The sequence below is a fragment of the Panthera onca genome, chromosome C1 (genome assembly GCF_046562875.1).
Source record: "Panthera onca isolate mPanOnc1 chromosome C1, mPanOnc1 haplotype 2, whole genome shotgun sequence".
NCBI classification, from domain to species: Eukaryota; Metazoa; Chordata; class Mammalia; order Carnivora; family Felidae; genus Panthera; species Panthera onca.
The window spans coordinates 141003228-141023796 of NC_138346.1; the positions used below are offsets into that span (position 1 = coordinate 141003228).

General features: G+C 42.9%; 1 protein-coding gene across 15 annotated transcripts in view; it reads right to left on the reverse strand.

Moving 5' to 3' along the window:
• SLC44A3 (solute carrier family 44 member 3) overlaps window positions 1-20569 on the reverse strand; it is a 331946-nt gene that overhangs the window by 33286 nt on the left and 278091 nt on the right. For all 15 annotated transcript variants that reach the window (XM_078451634.2, XM_078451631.2, XM_078451632.2 and 12 more), the window contains 2 exons: window positions 13584-13740; window positions 10324-10407 (listed from right to left, as the gene is read on the reverse strand). In XM_078451634.2, coding sequence (XP_078307760.2) covers window positions 10324-10407; window positions 13584-13740 — 241 coding nt within the window. The remainder of the gene's footprint in view (window positions 1-10323; window positions 10408-13583; window positions 13741-20569) is intronic.

Here is a 20569-nt window from a genome sequence, read left to right on the forward strand (position 1 = left end):
CTCCTTCCTCCCAAACTAGTCTCAGTGTCTAGGACAAAGAAGACTGGGGGATGACAGGAGAGGAACGTCCTCACAGTCACGGTCTTGCTTAGAAGGGTATGGAGGGGAAGGCACAAGTTCCGAGGTGGGCGGTCTGAGCCTTTTGACAATAGCTGTTCCAGAAGCAGTCTCAGAGAGAAATGACATGAAGAAACCTGCTTTCCATCATGGGGAAGATTAGACTTGGGGTAGGAGCTACTTCATGGATTAATTTCATTTCCCATGCTAAATGAATTTGGGAAATGTTGAAACTTAATCTATCATCTTACATTTTTAAAAAATTTTATTTAAATCCCAGTTAATATACAATGTAATATTAGTTTCAGGTGTACAATATAGTGATTCTACACTTCCTTAGAACAGCCGGTGCTCATCACAACAAATGTGCTCCTTAATCCCCGTCACCTACAGGATGGGTTAAATAACGTTTACATTTCTTAAGCACTTAGGGTAATGCTGAGAACTAAGTTCCATCTTCCATTCTGAACTGCCTTCCCCAACTCAGCCCCACTCCTGGCCCTGAATCACAGATGACAGCAGGCCCAGCCTCGGTGGCCCAGCAAGCGTGGCACCCGCAGCAGACACAAGCTTGCGGATGAGAAGAACATAGTCTGTCTGCAGCTGCCACAGCCCCATATCAGGTGCTGTTCAGAGCAGTATTTTCATGTGTCACCTGCTTACTTATGAGGAAACTGCATTTTGCTAACTTCAAAGGTAATTTTCATAAACCAAAGTTAAAAACACGGGCCATCTCCCTCAGCATATTTCCTGAGTGTGGTTAGAGCATGCCATGATGAGAAGGTACGAAGGACATTAAGGGGTTGCTTCATGGTTGCTCTGACTTGTGAAAAGAGACTTACAGTGAAGCACATGGTAATTCCTTGGGTCCGATGCCCTTTGAACCAGTGTTGTTGGAAAAAGTCCCAGCTGCCCTTGGTAGGAAGTGACACAGTGGCTCTGGACTGCTGAAAATGGGTGTGAAGAGCCAGAAAATGAGTTCTAGGTAAGGAAAAGAGGGGCCAAGTGCATTGCTGTGCAGGGCATGTGTCCTTAACTTCAGGCTACAGTCCTTTCTGGTGGTCTGATCACGGGTTTGGATGTGAATGTTGATTTCCATCACTGTCACCCTTCGTGAGAGGGAAACCTGGGCATTATTCTGGACCGTGGGGACTGGCAGCACCACTCCTAGTTCGACTGCCTCCAGCAAGTCATTAGTGCAGTGGTTATGGCTGAGGGTGGGTGGGGAAGAGAAAGGTGTATTTTGAGAATTCTCTATGGATGCTGATACACTTCTGAGCAGGCTTCATGAATAACCCCAGTAGCTCCACTCTAAATGCACAGGACAGAAGCAGAGCTCTTCACTTAGTGGGCTGATAACCATGATAGTGACTTCCATTTAGTCAATACCTGCCTCTACACGTCAAGCACAAAACTAAGAGCGCTGCAAACATTATTTATTTATATATAATCCTGGGAGATAGGCATTGTTCCACCCAATTTGGCACATGGAAGACTCCCAGTATTTGATGAGTGAATAAATCAACTAAAGTAAGCAAATCCCCCCCTTCCCCTCACAAAAGAAACTAACACTTATGGAGCATGTACTGAGCCAGACACCATGCTATCATATTTATATGTATTCGCTGGGCTGACCTTCTCACTGCCTATGAGATAGGTTTAAGAATTTTGCTTGGGAGCCTGGGTGGCTGAGTTGGTTGAGTGTCTGACTCTTGGTTTTGGCTCAGATCATGATCCCAGGGTTGTGGGATCAAGCCTCATGTCAGGCTCTGCGCTGAGCGTTGAGTCTGCTTAGGATTCTCTCTCTCTCTCTCTCTCTCTCTCTCTCTCTCTCTCTCTCTCCCTCCCTCCCTCCCTCCCTCCCTCCCTCTGCCCCTCTACCCCCTAGATCTCTCTAAAATAAAATTTAAAAAATTCTTTAAGAATTTTGCTTTATGTGTAGGAAAACTGAGGCTGAAAAGTTAAACAACCTGTCCAATGTCACACAATAAGTGGAAGAGCCCAGACCTGCCTGCCTTCTTTCTACTTTATCAAACTGCTGGGAAATGGGTATATGGTCCAGACCCAGGGAGGGGGAAAAGGGGGGGAGGAAGAAGGAGCTCTCATCAGATATGGATAAATGTCTTCCAGAAAAAGGGACTAAAGTGTGAGAAGAGAAGAGGCTTGGAGAAGGAATCTGAGAGCTTGGAACCATTAATAAGAAGGGAGATCCCACCCATTTCAGGATCCAAATGTTCCCCACCGTTTTGCTCAGGAGCATGAGACTGACTTCCATGGTGCCCAAGGAATGGAGGAGATTTACATATGGTTCTGCTTAAAAGGTAAGCTAGGGCAGCTCACATTGTGTAATGTGGCATACCTGTCTGTCCCTAGTGTGTCAATGATGTTTGTGAGGCAGAGAGAGAAAATGATACGAGGCAGAGAAGAGGATAAAAAGCGATGGCCCCGGTTGAGGCTCTGAAGCCCACTGGACCCCAGACTCTGCTATCATGAGGTGAGGGTGTGCCATGATCTCCAGAATTCTAGGGTCTGGATTCCTACCCTGTGGAAGAAATGCCCTAATGGACTGAGGGAGACCTGGGTTTGAATCCTGGTGTGGGGTAACCTTGTATTTGTGTTTCCATGGCCAGAGACCTCCTTTAGGATATTACCTCTCATGTGCTCCCTGAAGGGGAGGCTGACTTAAGACAATTTTGAGGGGTAGGAGGAGACCTCAGGCTGGCTCAGCCCTTTGTCCTTCTCTTTGGGATCCACCTGTCACTGAGAGAGCACCTTCTTAGCTCCTCAGCAGTAAGCTTACAGAGGAGAACCCAGAGGCAGGTCTACATCATTGGCTGGGCCTGGGAGAGGGTGAGTTGGTCTGTTTCAGGAATGAGACATTAATAAACTGTTCCTACAATACATTTTCTGACACACTTCTTAGGTACTCATGGTGATTTTTTTTTTAATGTTTTAAGGCATTTTTTAAAAGACTTTTTTTTTTTTTTTTTTTTTTTTTAAGAAATCTCTATACCCAACAAGGGGCTCAAACTCACAACCCTGAGATCAAGAGTCACACTCTCCACCAACTGAGCCAGCCAGGCGCCTCTCAAGGTGATATTTTTAATCCTCACCTGCTTAACTCTTGTGTCTCTCAGTTGTTCAGAACTTGGACAAGGATTTAATAGGTCTCCAAAACTTCAACACTCAGCTCTGTTACTTTCTTCCTATCCTAGAGCAGGCTGCTGCTTAACTTGTACGAACCTGACTGCATCATCTATTTAAAACAAAAACAAACAAAAAAGGATAATCATACCTTCCTCACAGGATTATTTGTGAGATGGAGATGGTTAATACATGTAGTTAGCACAGTGCTTGGCACAATGCAAGTGCCCAGTAAGTGGAGGTATTCTTGTCTCCAGGAGTTACACCCCATGGAGAGCCAAAGTAATAATGCCTAACAGCTGCCTCTCTGGAGGGTTTTCTGATTAGCTGAGGGCTGCATGCACAGCCTACCCTCCCTACCCCATGGTGATGCATTCACTCAACAAATATTAATTGCCTCTCTGAGAAGACAGAAGAATTTCAAGTCAGGAAGGACTTCAGAGTCCAACCTAAGATGGCAGCTGTTCACTGGGCCTTACCTCCAAAACAGGAGAAGCTGCTACGGCCCACTTGGGGAAGAGGGCTTTGGGGCCTCACCCTCCTGAGCCGTGACTCTTGTCACACCCACAGCAGGTGGGAGCTGGGCTCCAGAGAGGCTGTTCCCAAGGAAGGCACATACAGCCATGGCCCTAAGCACAGCGGGTTCAGAGCCATGCACCAGGCAACGTGAGGATACAGTTCGTTTTCCCCCAGACAGTCTGGGGCCCCTGACAAATAGGTGTCTCGATTCCTTTCTATCTAAAGCCAGGGTAGCAGCATTTGCCACCAAACAGCTGGGCTGTGAGGATTACCATGGTCTATAAATGGGCTTTAATGTAAACGATCATATTGACACACATGTTAGCTTCTTCCTAAAACACGCACACTTGGGGGCACCTCTGAGGGCCCTCACCATCAGCTGGCTGCCCCAGAATAGCTGGGGAGTGGCAGGATCCAGAACCGCTGTCACTGAGGGAATGGCTGTCTGGACGCTCTGGGATGATGCTACCTATTATGGCAATGTCCGCTACCAAAAGCACTGTGTCCTTTTAAGACCCTTTACATCATTTTCATAATTTAGCTAGAGAAATTGCACAATATTCATCACTGTTTTTTTTTCCATGAGATGTACATGATGCCCTGGGGAGAGAGGAGAGGAGTCACTGGAGATCTGCCAGTTGGCTTGGGATGAACCAGAACCTGACATGGACGGGTCACCGAGTGCCTTTGCTATTGATGGACTATGAGAAAGAGGCTCATTGAAACCAAGCTAATGCAGGGAAAGTCAGCAGTGGGGAGAGAAGGCTTTGAGATATTACAAAATCAAGCCTGCCAAAGGCTTGGAAGACAGAGACCAACATTATGTGCACTGAAAGAAAGGGACTGGCAGGCAGTGTGGGGTGTGGGGGTGGGCTATGAAGTAGGGAAGGGAGAGATGTGTGTGTTTTCCGGGCAGCAGCAAGTTTTTCTCTGCCCCGGACTGGACAGGATTATCTGGGGCTTTTCGGGCTGGTATATCTGTTACTCGGGAAGACAGGAAGCCACAGGCATTTCTGATCAACTTAGTCTCTCCTATCTAGACAGATGCCCAGGGACGGTAGGCTGTGGCTTTATGGCCTGCATTAAGGCGAACAGGAGATTCAGCAGAGATCCATCAGTCAGCCAGCTACCTGCACGATGGCCCACGGCAGGAAAGGAGGGACGTGAAAGCTGCCGGGCGGTACCGTGCTCTCCACTCGTGAGAATGACAAAGAGGTGATTGGCGTCTCATGGCGTCAGTATGACAACATCAGTATGTTGTCACCAGTCATTTTGCATACTTGCTGTTATCCCTGCGTAGCAGTGGTCCAGGGGAACTGCCAGGAGAGGATGCAGCCACATGGCCCCCGACGTGTTCGGTGTACTCCACGAGACTCTGAGGCTGGAGATCGGGACCACATAAACTGTGGCTCACTGATCTTTGGGATCCCAGGGCAAGTCCTCACCATGGATGAAAAGTACAATGTGAAAAAAACCAAGCCTGTTGTTTGGAATCTGACAGAGAAACATGCGGTTCAAATTTTCCCCACTCTGCGATGGGGCGGTGTGACCACCACACGGTCAGAAAGCGATATGAACACCTTGGGGTCACATAAACTGAGCCCCTCATTCCATGGAAGCTCAGGAAGGTGGAGGGATTCACCCCAGCGCCACAAGGTAGGCAGAAGGCAGTTGCTGCGACATCTGACTAGGGGTTGCTTTACCCAGGAGCTCCTTCCAGGACACGGAGTGGGAAGAGTCATCCTCAGATGGTTTGCCCAGAGCCCACAGCTCACTTCCTGCACCCCCTTTCCCACTTCTGCTGGAAGAACAAAGGATCAAAGAGGAATGCAATGCTCAACGTGACAAAAAGACACACATTAAACAAGAGCCAAGTAGTCCACAGAGTAAAATGTTAGTTAAGGCAGGAAGAACTACAGTTGAACAGGACAGCCAACCCGGAGTGACTCTGGCGGTACACCCACCGCAAAGTGTTCTTTCCCCACTTTGCTGACGCCCAACTGTGCGAGCACATTCACAAGCTTGGCAGCGTTGCCAGGCACAGCTTTGGCAGCCTGACATCTTGACAGAATTATCAATTTGCGTCCTCAGGAAACGAAGTAAAACATCAATTTTAGTTCATAAATAGCACACTTTAGTAAAGCTTTAGTAACACACTATGTACTTGGCTGATTGGTTAATAGCTCTTTGTTGTATGCGACAAGGAAAACCCATGAAATTTTGCCATTTGCCTACAAGAATTGAAGACAGAACATTCTGGAATGTTCAGGTCTGGTTGCAAACATCAGGAAAAGTCTTGTGGCCTACCAGTAGGTTTCAAACTTAGAGGAACACTGATCTAAAACTACCATCAGAGCTGGGATAGACATTCGTGTCATCAATGGACAAGAGATGTGCACTTAGAGACACATTTCCATAAGGAACTGTGTGTGGACACCATAAGAAATAAGAGGTGTGTCTGCCATTGGGTTAGCTTGCAGAGCCCCACAGGGGAACTTCTCAGTCAGGCTCCTGGAAAGTGCTGGAAGGGAGGGGGAGGCTACAGGATCTGCTCCGCTGAAATCTCTGAGAACAGCCAGTCCATCCTCTCAGAAACTTTGACACTCGACTTGTCAGAGGGGAGGAGGTGGGCCCTGACAAGTTCTGGATCTATAACTGCATGATTCATCCTTCACCCTTTTCAATTTTTCTTGTCCTCCACCAAAATCTGCCCTGTAAACGATCTGCTCAACTGCCAGAAAACTGACTGGTTTGGACCCTGGCTTGGACAGGCACCGGAGAGATCTACCACAGACAGGAGCTGTGACTCCGTCCTCTTGTTTAAAAGCCCACAGTGGCGGGGCACCTGGGTGGCTCCGTTGGTTAAGTGTCCAACTCTTGGTTTTGGCTCAGGTCGTGACCTCACGGTTTATGAGTTCAAGCCCCGCGCCGGGCTCTGTGTTGACAATGCAGAGCCTGCTTGGGATTCATTCTCTCTCCCTCCCTCCCTCTCTCTCTCTCTCTCTGCCCCTCCCCTGTTCGCTCTATCACTCTTTCTCAAAATAAATAAATAAACTTAAAAAAAATGCATGGTGGTTAAGGGCTTGGGTCCCAGAGACAAAATAGATATGGATTTAAATCCTAGTTCTACTAGCTATATGCCCTCTCAAGCCTTAGTTTCCTTATCTATACATTGGAGATACTATCTCAGAGGGCTGTGGTGAAAACGAACAACAATGGACATGAATGCAGGAAGATTACTTAGCTTACAGCTGGCAGCAGAGTGAGTGCTAAAAGCCCACTGCTCTTGCTGCTGTTACTAGCCGCTGACCTCCAGCGGGTGTTCTGTGCTCTATGGCAAACGCGACGTCTTCTGTGACACCTCTCCTAACCACCGAGATTCTCCTTTCCTCAACTTCCATCGTCCCCGTTGTAACACTTCAACACGCACTTCTCCGCACAGTTATGTAAAGATCTCATGCAAATGCCTCGTACTGTTTCCCCGTCCCTCAAACTAGCTTGTCAGCTCCTGGAAGGCCTGGCTTTGCTGTATATTGGTTCTTTCACCACAGTCCCCTTCCCCTTGATGCTGGGGTTCAAGTGGTTCGAATACACCACAAACAAGCAGATAAGTTGTTGGATAAATAAACGGGCGAAGCGCACACGTGTCATTTTTTCAGGTATGCACATATTTGGCATTTACGACACAGAGAGACAAGTAATGAGAAACGATGAGATGTGGGGTTTCATCTCCCAGTGTGCAAGTGAATTACCGCCCAGCCACAGGCTGGGTGTCTATAAAATGCAGCAACTACCACCTGCCACCCTCCCGGGGCTGGTGAAAATGGATTGGGCTTCTGAGCAGCAGTGGTGGAACACAACCAGCTCCTTGATGTTAAGTAAAGAAGAGTATCTGGGTTCTGATGCAAACAAATGGGGCTCATTCTCTTTTAGCATTTCCCAGCTCTGACTGCACAAAACAAGGCAAATAAAATAGGTCTCAGCTCTCCAGAGAAATATTCTGGTAGCTCATGACAGTGCCAGGATATTTTTCAAAAGGCAAATCTAAATTCTTTCTCACTTTAGCCTCCCTTTCCTTCGTCTCCTGCCTAAGGAGATCACAACAACTCTGACCACCATTGTACAGTAACTATCTTTATTCTTAAAATCTTTATTTTACTCTGCTTTCTAGTTGTTGATTTATTTTTTTAAAAGTTTATCTATTTCAAGAGTGAGAGAGTAGGGGAGAGGCAGAGAAAGAAAGAAAGAGAGAGAGAGAAAGTGGAGGAGGGGCAGAGAGAGACAAAGAGAGAGAATCCCAAGCAGGCTCTGCCCTGTCAATGCAGAGCCTGAGTCAGGGCTCAGTCTCATGAACCATGAGATCATGACTTGAGCCAAAATCAAGAGTCGGATGCTTAACCAAGTGAGCCACCCAGGCACCCCTCGGTAGTTGATTCAGACCAGAGGTTTGATAGGTTCCCTCTCTATCAGTATTCACATCAATTCTTCCTCTTCCTTCTCCATGCTGCCTCCTTTTTCTCCATCTCCTAAATCTCAGGCCTCCCAGCAATGACTGTGTTAGCTGGACCTGCCTGGTCCCGTAGGAGCCACCCCAAGTGAACGATGTTCTGACAGCTGGTTTAGGCCAAGGCCTACTGCACCAGCACCGTGATCAGAATCTGAAGGATCTATCCTTGTTTGCAACACTGATTCACCAAGAACGGGATCAAGGCTAGTTGAGCTTTTTCGTGACTCAGACAATCACTGTCATTGTACATCTGTTACAGGGTCCCTCACCTTCATAATGGTAACTATAGTGTGGCTAACACCGGTGCTACTTATGATCTTGGGAACATTTTGAACTCCCAAGGGAAAGGGTATCGGGTTAATATGAGGTGGTGAAATTTCAGAATGCAGAACATAGGTCCCTTAGGATAACAAGGCAGAGGAAATAAACATAAACATAATACAGGACAGTGGTTCACAAATGTATCTTAGCAGTAGAGCCCTGTCCTCAAATGAAACCTTCAGCGGAATCCCACTCCTGGCTCAGATAAGTTCTGTTTGGAAGGCAGGGTAAGGTAGTGCAGGTATGGGACCGAGCCCACCTTTCTTCCTCCTGAGCCCTTGCCCTCCTCTCCCGAAGTGCTGGTTCCTACAGCATCCACAAGGAGCCCCTAGGCTTCCATGAGTGAAGGAGGGACAGGGAAAGAACATGAATTTACATATACAGTGAGAGGCCTTGTAAGACCATGTGGACAACATAGATATCTGCATATCAATGGTCCCATTGCTTTTGTCTTTCTGGTTTATATGTTTCTTAGCCTGGATTTTCATGTATATATATTTTATTACAATTGGTATATTTTTATAACGCATCTCAAAATCTTTGCAGAGTAAGTCGGTGTCGGGATATGTGCACACAGTTCTAGGAAGAGGGAGGCTGGAATATTACATCCATGACAAGACATTCACAGGATTTGGTTTCACTTGCTATACAACCCACCATTCTGAAAGGTGCTGTTTCATATTTTACTGTGTTTTATACATGCTGGCTGAAAGCAAACCAAATGAAAATTAAATACAATCTAAGATGAACTCTAAGATTCTTAAGAGCCTTAAAAATAGAGCTTTACTATAAGAAGACTACACTTTCCTCTGAACAATGAAAGGTATTCTCAATACCACTTGTAATAAGACATTAAACATGGATGGTCTAATTAATTAGTCCCTTTAGTTCTGCTGTTATATTTATTGGGAAGAGGGGCAGTATTAAGGAATACTTTGCTAAGTGAGATTTCTGTGGACTTTTAAATTATAAAACAGTCTGCTGACTTAGAAAAATACTGCTTTGTGTAAATCTAAGGGCTATTAATTTCCTAAATTATCTACAGAAAAACATAACATATATTTAAATTTCCATCAATTTGAAAGACTCGAGAAAAAAAATTGAAATTCAAACAATTGCAGTATACAACTTTTCTGATTTTTAAAGGAATATTTATAGCTTAAAAGGGAAAAGCTGGTGAAATATATAAAAATCAGAGAGGCAATTCTTTTCCTATTTTAGGAAAATTATAGTTCTTGAAGAAGACATTGAAAATTAGCTCTCAGTTGACACATACTCATTATGCTGGAATTTCTAAAGGCTCCTCCCCTTTTTATTTCTGAGAAGAGAAACACATCTCTTTCAGAACGTGAAGAATGGCTTTAATGACCTAAGATTCTAAGGTAACGATCTATAATCTACAGCCCAGGAACCAGATCCATCAGACAGCCTGCTTTCAAGAATAACTTTCATATTTTCAAAACTGTTGAAAAAAAAATCAAAAGAAGAATAACATTTCTTGACATGTGAAAATTACATGAAATTCACATTTCAGTGTCCATGAATAAAGTTTTTTGGAACGCAGTCATACCCATTCATTTGCATATTGTCTATGGCTGCCTTCCTACTACCACGGCAGAATTGAGTAGTGGCAACCAAGACCGAATGGCCCGAAAGCCTAAAATATTTATACAGTCTGGCCTTTTACAGAAAAATTTGCTAACCCCTGACCTAAGAGATGGAGTCCACTCGAGGGCTCCTCTGTGTGTCCCCGGGATATGTGGTAGGGTGCGTACCTGGTTGAGATGACATAGGCATTTGTCAAGACACCAGAAACAGCAGAAGCAGCATCTGAACATGTACGTCGACCATGCATTATGCTGGTGGGACCGGGATCAAAACCAAATGAACAGAGTCAGAAACACAGGAAAGAAGCAAGCAGGCAGTTTCTGCAGACACACAGTATGTTTCTATTTGAGATTTATGCACCTGGGGAAGCACGGTAGCAATTTTCTCTCAGTGTGGGAGAAGTCCTTCTATTCTACATATGCTACTAATTATTACCATTATTATCACTGATGAATGAAGTGTCTCTCCTGTGGGCTTACCTTGTTGTGATTGCTGTTGACCTCAGCAAAAATGGATATGGGTTAGTTTATATTTACTAGCAAAGGTAAACTAAGCCTTCTGGTTCTAGTAAGAAACAAAAAAATCTCTTTGCGTCTTCCCGAGTGCCATCAATTAAACTTTGCTTTTTCAAACCAGTTTGTATTCACGAAAAATTCATGTCCAAAGACAATAAAACCATGCATTGTAAATACTAGTTATGTGCCCATTAAAAAAAAAAAAAAAAGAAAGAAAAAGAATCAAGTTTTTCTGCAAAAAAAAAAAAAAATCCTATACTGAGACTTTCAGGGCTAAATTTCAAGGCACAAATTAGTCCTCTGAAATATAATTTGGACATGTGTATAACTCAAGAGTGAATAATTTAATAAAACTCATGGAGGAGGGGTAATTCAATGTGTCCCACCCACTTCCCAGATTAAAAAAAAAAATCCCTGTAAACAATCCTGAAATAGTGCTCTCTGAGGACCCCAGGAGTCACTCAACCTTATATGGACATTTTCTTGTCCCAGTGTTAATTCAATTGGATGAAACTTTATCTGGATATTTTTCAGCCTGGCTGTGGTTGTGAATGAGCCATTTCACGTAGGGAAGATCACACAGTGGCTGTGTGAAGTGTTTAAATTGTAGACACAGTACGGAGCTGTACTGCTGAGGAAAAGTGTATCTTTTTAACCTAAGACAGGACACATTTCTACAGTAGTGACATCACTTGAGGGGAGTTTGGCCCATTGATCCTTTTGGGATCTCAGGAGTGATAAATAATCTTCAGACCTTTGCCAAAGTGGCCAATTCACTGACTTCTCTTTTACATTTAGGGAAGGCTGCTGCCCCAGAGTTTAAGGTGTCTAGCTCTAGGAAGGATGGTAAGGTCCCCTACTGCTCAATAATTTGTGATTATCTATTGCTGATGCATACAATAAATATGTTTAAAATTAAAAAAAACTATTTTGTTCTTCAAAAAAATCCTTCTTGAGATTGAGGGATCAATTGGAAAATGCAGGAACCAGAGTAGTTAGATTTGGCTTGCAATTGGAATGCCTCTTCAAGTGACCAAAACGCATATATATTTTTATCACTTGAAATTTAGCCCTGAAAACCTCACTATAGGATTCCCAAAAAGTTACACTTATTTTCTATTTTTTAAAGTTTATTTATTTTTGAGGTGGGGGGGGGGCAGGGGCAGAGAGAGAGGGGGAAAGATAATCCCAAGCAGGCTCTGAGCTGTCAGCACAGAGCCCAACCGGGGGTTCCAACCCACTAACCATGAGATCATGACCTGAGCCAAAATCAAGAGTCGGGTAGTCAACCGACTGAGCCACCCAGGCACCCCAGACTTGATTCTTTTTTAATTTGGGTACATAAGTAGTATCTACAATGTAATCTTTCAATAGAAATACAAGAAAATACTCTATGATCAGGGCAGCTTCTTAACGTGCACTTCATGATGAGGAAGCTAGATAATTTTATGTGAAATTCAACCAATTATTCCTTATTGATAAGCTAATCTTAAGTCTTGATTAGGGACTTAAAAATATCAAACAATTTAAAATATAATAAAAAATCTCCCTAATTTACCAAGGAACATAGTTATACCCAAAAGGTTAGAATTAGGTAAACTTGTGAAACTCTGACCAAGTCACAAGCACGGAGGTGGGGATGGGGAGAGATTAACATTGTGTGAGAACAGAAAAGTTGGGAAAAGTCCAACCCTCTCTTGTTTGGCCAGAAATACCATGAGAACAGCTGTTTTCCTGGTGTTCTGGTTGCCACTGGCATTCATAACCAAATGTGCATGGAAATACAAACCAGGGAGGAGAAAAACCCCCAGGCACAAAAGCCCTACAGTTTTCGGTCTTTTGAGCTGAGATTTAGGTCAACTTGTCCATTTCTCATTCTTTAGGACGTTTTCTCTCTCTCTCCCTCTCTCTCTCCCACACACAGCTCTCTCACACACTCTTAACACACATTCTCTCACAACTCTCTCACACACACACTCTGACACACTCACACAGCTCTCTCACACACTCTCTTAAGCACTCTCACACACTCTTACACACATTTTCTCACAACTCTTTCCCACACACATTCTCTCACACATATTCTCACACATGTGTTCTCTCACACACAGACTCTCTCACACACATATCCTCTCTCTTATATTCTTTCACAACTCTCTTACACACTCTGACACACTCACACATGCTCTCTCACACATTCTCTCACAACTCTCTCACACACACACACACACATTCTCTCTTACACTCACTCACTCATTAAAGCTCCCTCTGTCCCTCAAACACACAGGTCACTTCCCATGGCACCTCTAAAAAACAAAGGAGTAAGGAATATTTTAGCATTAAAACAGAAACAAATGTTATTCCTATCTTGTAGTATTTTTTCTTATTCAAACAAAAAGCATGATATTTAATATTTAATATATTTAAATATATTCAAATAGTATATTTAGTATGTTTAATAGTTAATATATTTAAACATGTTTAAATAATATATTTAATATATATTTAATATATTTCATATATATATACTAATATATATACAAATATTTAATATTTAAACAAAAAGCATGCCCACAAAAAAGTGTGTGAATTTCATCTGAAAATTCCTCCCATTTGTTCAGCATTTATGTGAGAAGGAAAACCAGCTAAGGCAGGACTCCCTCCCCACCCCACCTCTGCCAGTTTGTTGGCAAAAAAACCCCAACAAACAAAACCATAAACAAAACAGAGGCTGGGGACCAAAAGGTTGCTAGGGGCCGGGTAAGGGATGGGAGCTCAAGAACACTGGAGCCTGCTGAATGGCCACTGTCACAGGTTCACATTCCTGTCCAGGGACCTGCTGTAATTTTCCAGTGACTAACTTTTCTGCAAGTCAAACACCCCGTGCAATATGCATGACTGAGCTGCCTTACCTTGTCTTTCAGAGTGTTGTAAATGTACTTGAGAATGGTTCTTGGAATCCTTGCCACAGTGATTAAAAATGACCCTTTTATGGCTGTTCCTTGATGGTAGCAGAAAAGAATGGAGAGAGACCAAAGGATTGGGCGATCAGGAGGGTCATTTTTATTTCTGGGAACAAGGGGAAAAAAGGCGACATTTAAAAAACACCATTTAAAACTTCTCTCTGGTTCAAATCATCAGTGGTACTAACATTTATAAAGCAGTAATGCAATAAGCATTTGGCAAAACTTTTATACTCCTTGGTAGCTAAGGTTAAATTCTTTCTTGGACTGACTCCTTTTCATGGCACTCAATGCTACAAACAAACAGAACAGAAAATTAAAAAAAAAAAAAAAAAAGTACTGATGAGTTAAAATAAACGTTTCCCTCTTTACAACACCTCCCCCTCCACCAATTCTTTAAGTCGCCCTATAAATCTCATTTTCAGAAGCTTGATGATATAATAATTTCCAAGGTTTCAATTACATGTGTAAATACTGGCAGCATTAGCTTAGTGATTAAAATCACCACCAGAATCACATGACCAGGAAAGGCAGCCACAGAGATACCAGTGAGCTCCAGCTTAATGTTAAGGGATAGAAAATTCTGGCTTCTGCACAGCTCTAGGCTCCTAAAATCCAGCTGATTTCTGCTCTGCTCTTTAAAGGTCACTTCAGTGTGAATCATTTGTGGAACTTGTCATGACACAGCAAACAAGAATGCAAAAGTCAGTTTCACAGGCATGGGCGGGGGCGGGGGGGAGAAAAAACTGAAAATGAACAGAACGGGCACAGCCTTCACTCTACCCCAAACCTGAAAGATAAAACAAAGGAGGGAGGGCTGGTGCAACCCCTCCCCTGACCCTCTGAATTCCCGCTGGTGCCAGTTCTAGAAAATGAGGCTCTTTCCGAGAAGCCACCTCGCGGATTCCAAGTGAAGCTTGGTTTCTTCATAATGGATTATTCTACAACTTGCTCCGGTTGCTAATAAGTCACGATGAATTAAGGTTTTGACAACAGCCTAGGTTTTGAGGGAGAAAAGGAATACGGCCAGAAATGTCTCAAGTGTTGGCAATGACTGTATTTTGCTGTTACTGAAATCATCCAGGAAGGAAAAGAGAACGTGAAAAGTAATACTGGGAGCGGAGGAACTGTAATCCAATCATCCCACAAAAAGGGTGATGTGTGTTTCAATTCAATATTACTGAAAATAGGAAATACCAAGGAAGCTATTGCTGATACGAATTCATTTTGATCTGATAAACTAGGAGACTAATACAGGCCAGGAAAATCTGACACATTTTTTCCCTTTCCTCAGCTTTTTTTTTTTTTTTTTAAGGAAGAATGTTTACTTTTCCATTTAGGAGATTTATGTGCCTCAGAACTCGTTATCGTGCTCGAGAGAGGGTGCAGGGACAAGAGGACAACACCTGCTTTCCATCTGGTGGGGAAACAAATGATGCGTAGGCCACTGTGAATGGAGGCTTTGGAGTCTGGTCCCCCAGGTTTTGAAGTCTGGGGTTGAGCATCATCTTGCTGAGAAGGTTTAGTGGGGACGAGATTAACCATTTCAGGTGGAGTGACTGCTGTGGTCCATGACACATCCTGGCTATCATGCCAGGATCTCCGGGGCTTGGTTGGAAGAAGATGCAGAAGTTCCAGAAGCTGGGTTATCATGTGATGAGAGAGACAACTTTAAAAGGCGGCCCTTTACACTTAGGCCGGCTCGTGGAGCCAGGAGTCATTCAAGACCTGCCCCCACCCCCCCACCCCCAAATTAGAAACGACCCTACAGAAAAGGGTTAAATGAGTGGAATGTCTTTGAGGCTCCCACATTCTCTTCTTAGACCTTTCTCCATGTTCAAAGGTAACATCACCCTGTTATCTCTCCCTGCTGTATTTCTGCCTGGGGCCTTTGTCTCTGTCTCCTTTACAACCAGCAAAGCCTGTCCCCAGGAGGAGTAACAGAGTGTATCTGGTGGGACTTACAATAATACTTATCTCTGAATTTCATTGTATTTGGAGCACTGGCTTGTGGAATGGCAATGGTGGCAATGCAGTGCTGGGCGTATTGGGCCACCCAGCGGCGAGCCACGAGGAAGCTGGGGCCTCCTGTCAGGCCTACCTTCTGTCTTTAGAGCCTGCTCCATGTGGAGCCCCCGCCACCCCAATTCTGGGGGCGTGGCATGAGAAAGACCTGGGTAGCAGGAGAGAGTAGGGGACTCCAGGATGTGCTGCTTCTCCCTTCTTTTAAACTTGTGGCTGTCCTGAGTGCGAAAGGTGCCCGGCCCCATGCAAGGGAGCCAGTGCCCCAGCACACAGCAGCAACTCAAGTCGCTGGGCAGAGGGCTAATGGTCCCATCCACCCAAGTCCTGTAGCAGCTTCGGGTCATGATACACAAGCACTGTACTGCAACTACCAGTCCTGCGGACAACAGAGCAGAAGGCCAAGCCACTTGGCCTTGAAGCAACTTCAGGGCGCTAGAGGCAAGTCTGAGCTCTACTTAGATGCAGCCTCGTGGTGCGAACTCTTCAATAGGATGGGAAATGAATTTTGTGCCAAGGCTCCTGGACAAGGACGGACATGAATGGGAGGGATGGCCTCCAATGTAAATGGGTCCCAAGCAAAGGAGCACAGTGTGGTCCCTGAAGAGACCCTCTTTTCCTGATGTTTCTTGCAGCAAGATCCCTGCAAGGCTCATGTTTCCAATTCTACGGAAAAAGGAAATTGTCTTTATTATGAAGAACAGGATTCTGTAGCTGTCCTCATCAACTCCTGTTAGGATTAGGAAATCTGTCTCCTAGCTAAATTCTACAGGCTCATCTGTTAGCCCATTTCCCTCACTTCCTTCTCAGTGAATCGAGAGCAGCTGGAAACCATCTTTTGTGTATTTGAAAGTGATGATGACGTCATGCCTCAAGCGTCCCTTCTCCAAATTGCACGGTCCTAGTTCCTTCTATCACATCCCCAGCCACATCTTTATGGCTCTCCCTTGACCCCTCTTCAAGCAAATGGTTGTAAAAGAGAAATTTTACAGGTTGCCATATCCTGATACTTGATGGTGCTTGTATGAACTCGTCAGCTGTCTTACTGCTTAAATGAATGACAGAGCTGATTGCATTCTGGCTATATTTACTCCTTACCCTGAGTGCAGGCTAAAATGAGATATTGGGAACCCTGAGATAAAGAAAAACCTTATTTCAAAATTAGACACAAAGCAAAAAAGACAGTGGAACTCTTTAATAAAGAAACAGTGCTTAAATCAGTCATCATGCATTTTATTTTTATCAAAGTAATATATCAAATATTTTTTGGGGGGAGAACGAGAGAGCGAGCATGTGCAGGGGAAGGGCAGAGGGAGAGAGAGAATCTTAAGCAGGCTCTCCAGCAGACATGGGGCTCAACCTCATGACTGTGAGATCGTGACGTGAGCCAAAATCAAGAGTCAGACACTTAACTGACAGAGCCACCCAGGTGCCCCAGAGTAATACGTGAACTATCTTAAGTCAAATAGCATGAAGCTAACCAGGAAAGATAGCAATTTGCTTTCCCCACTGCTAGTTTTCTTCCCCAGAGGTAATATCCCAGCTATTTCTTCTGAAACTCTCCCCTTATGCTTCTCAATTACGTTCTTCCTGCCAGGTCTTATTTTTTCAGCTTCTTATATTGTCTACTGACTTCTCACTTTGAAAGATGTTTGTTGATTGTTTCTCTTATACAACCTAAACATCTTCCCATTCGCCCTTTCTCAATATAATTATATTGAAGTTTTTAGGGTTTTTTCCCCAGCTTTATTGAGATATAATTGACAGATGACATTGTGCAAATTTAAGGTGTGCGGTGTTTGACCTCATACTTACACACAGCAACATGAGTACCAACACAGCAGTAGCTAACACCCCCATTATGTCGTATAATTACATTCTTTATTGTGGTAAAAACATTTAAGTTCTACTCTCTTAGCAATTTTCTCTGCGCTATCAGCACAGAGCCTGATGCAGGGCTCGAACTCACAAGTGGTGAGATCATGCCCTGAGCCAAAGTCTGACACTTAACTGACTGAGCCACCCAGGCGCTCCTCTTAGCAATTTTCAAGTATATGATACAGTCTTATTAACTATTATCACCACGCTGGACATTAGATCCCTAGAACTTATTCATCCTAACTTGAAGTTTATGCCCTTTTATCAACATCTGCCCATTTCCCCCAGCTGTACCAACACCTGTTAGTCACCACTCTGTTTTTTTGTTTCTACGTTTCGCTTTTTAAGATTCTGCATATAAACGAGATCATATAGTATTTGTCTTTCTCTGACTTATTTCACTTATTAGCATGATGCCCTCAAGAGCCAATATTTTCACAAATGGCAAGATTCTCTTCTTTCTCATGACTGAATAAAATTCCATTGTGTGTATACACCACATCTTTATCCATTCATCTGTTGATTAACATTTGGGTTGTTTCCATAGCTTGGCATTGTGAATAAAACTGCAATAAACATGGGAGTGCAAATATCTCTTTGAGATCCTATTTTCATTTCCTTTGGATATATACCCAGAAGTGGGATTGCAGGATCATATGGTAGTTCTATTTTTAATTTCTGAGGAAACTCCATACTGGTTTTTCCATAGTGGCTGTACCAATTTACATTCGCACCAACAGTGCACAAGGGCTCCCTTTCTCCACATCCTTGCCAACACTCTTATCTCTTATCCTTTTGATGACAGCCATTCTAACAGGTGTGAGGTGATATCTCCCTGTGGTTTGGATTTGCATTTCCCTGATGATTAGTGATGCTGAACACCTTTTCATGTACTTGTTTGTCATTTATATGTCTTCTTTGGAAAGATATCTATTCAGTTCATTTGTTCAGTTTTTAATAGGATTTTGTTGTTGTTATTATTGAATTATATGAGTTCTTCATATATTTTGGATAGTAACTTCTCATGAAATATTTGATGTGCAAATGTTTTTTCCCTTTTCATTTTATTTTTTTTTCACTGTGCAGAGTTTTTTAGTTTGATGTAGTCTCACTTTTTTTTTTTTTTTGCAGTTTTTACTTTTGTTGCTATGCTTTTGTGTCATATTCAAAAAAACATTGCTAAGGCCAATGTCAAGGAGCTTTGTCCCTATGTTTTCTTTAGGAGGTTTATGGTTTCAGTTCCTATGTTTAAGTCTTTAAACCATTTCAAATTAATTTTTTGTGATATAAGATAGGGGTGTAATTTCATTCGTCTATAGTTACTAGTTTTCCCAACACCTATTAAAGAGACTATCCTTTTCCCTTTCTGGGCTCTTGATTCTGTTCCACTGATCTACGTGTCATTTTCATGCCAGTGCCACACTGTTTTGATTACTATAGCTTTGAAGCGTAATTTGAAATCAAGAAGTGTGATGCCTCCAGGTTTGTTCTTCTTTCTCATGACTGCTTTGGCTATTCAGGATCTTTTAATACCACACACGTTTTAGAATTGCTTTCTTTTTCCTGTGAAAAATGACATTGGAGTTTTGATAGGAAATGCATTGAATCTATATATGGCTTTGGACAGTATGAACATTTTAACATGAAATGTCTATTTGTGTATTCTTCAATTTCCTTCATCAAAATCTTACGGTTTTCAGGATACAGATTGTTTACTTCCTTGATAAACTTATTCCTAAGTATCTTATTGTTCTTAATGCTATTGTGAATGAGATTGTTTTGTTTTTCCAATATGTTGTTAGAATACTAAAACACAACTGTTTTCTGCAATGTTGATTTTGTATCTTGCAATTTTCCGGAATCCAATCATTACTTCTAACAGTTTTTTAGTGAAGTTTTTAGAATTTTTCTCCATATAAGACCATATCATCTGCAAACAAAGACAATTTTACCTCTTTCTCTGATTTAGATATCTTTTATTTCTTTTTGTTGCTCTGGCAAGGACTTCCAGTACTATGTTGAATAGGAGTGGTGAGACTGGGCACTTTTGTTCATGATCTTAGAGAAAAAACTTTCAATCTTTTACCATTGAGTATGTTTTAGTTAATATTTAGTGTTTACATTATCCATATATAAGTAACATTCACAACTGATCTAAGTAGTATATTCTTTAAAAAAATTATATATTTATCTTTATTGACTTATAAACCAAGTACTGTATTCTGATTATAATTCCTTTCCTATGCAACTTTTGGGTTTTCCTGAAGTTAATAATTGTTTCACATTTTTTATTTTGTCTGGTTTCCCATTGGCTTTACTGAACGCTTCACCAAAGTGTAAATCTTTCCTCTGCATGTTCGAATACATCTGGTATTCTCTTAGTTTCTTTTTTCCCTTTTTTTCCTCCTTGGAGACATGCCTCCTGGAGTCCACTGCTCTCCTGCTTCTCCTTGGACTAGGTTTTTTTGTTTGTTTGTTTGTTTGTTTGTTTGTTTTTGAGGGAGTGCTCCTGGGCAAGCAAGCAAGGGAGGGGAAGAAAGAGACAGAGAATCTCAAGCATGCTCTCCACCCAGTGCAGAGCCTGATGCAGGGCTCGATCTCATAACGATGAGATCATGACCTGAGCCAAAATCCAGTCAGATGCTTAACTGACTGAGCTACCCAGTCACCCCATAGATGTTTTTTATACCTGCTACATAGCTACCCTTCTGGGATTTCCCTGTTCTTTTTTTATGGTGTTGGAGCCCATTTCCTGAAACTCATGTTTTCATCTCTGGTTTACTTGTCCATTTCAGAGCAGAACACCCTTTCTAAAAAAGGATATGGGGAGTGAAGTCTTTTGGGATGTTGCAGTCCTGAACATGACTTTATTCTCTTTTACCCTTGACTGACAGTATGAATAGGCATAGAATTCTAGATTGGGAAATAATCTCTCCTTGTTTGCTCCATTGTATTCCTGGGTCAGAGTTACTGTTGAACATCAGACCCCATTCTAGTTCTTGATCCTTTGCCTGTGATCTAGTCTTCCCTTTAGA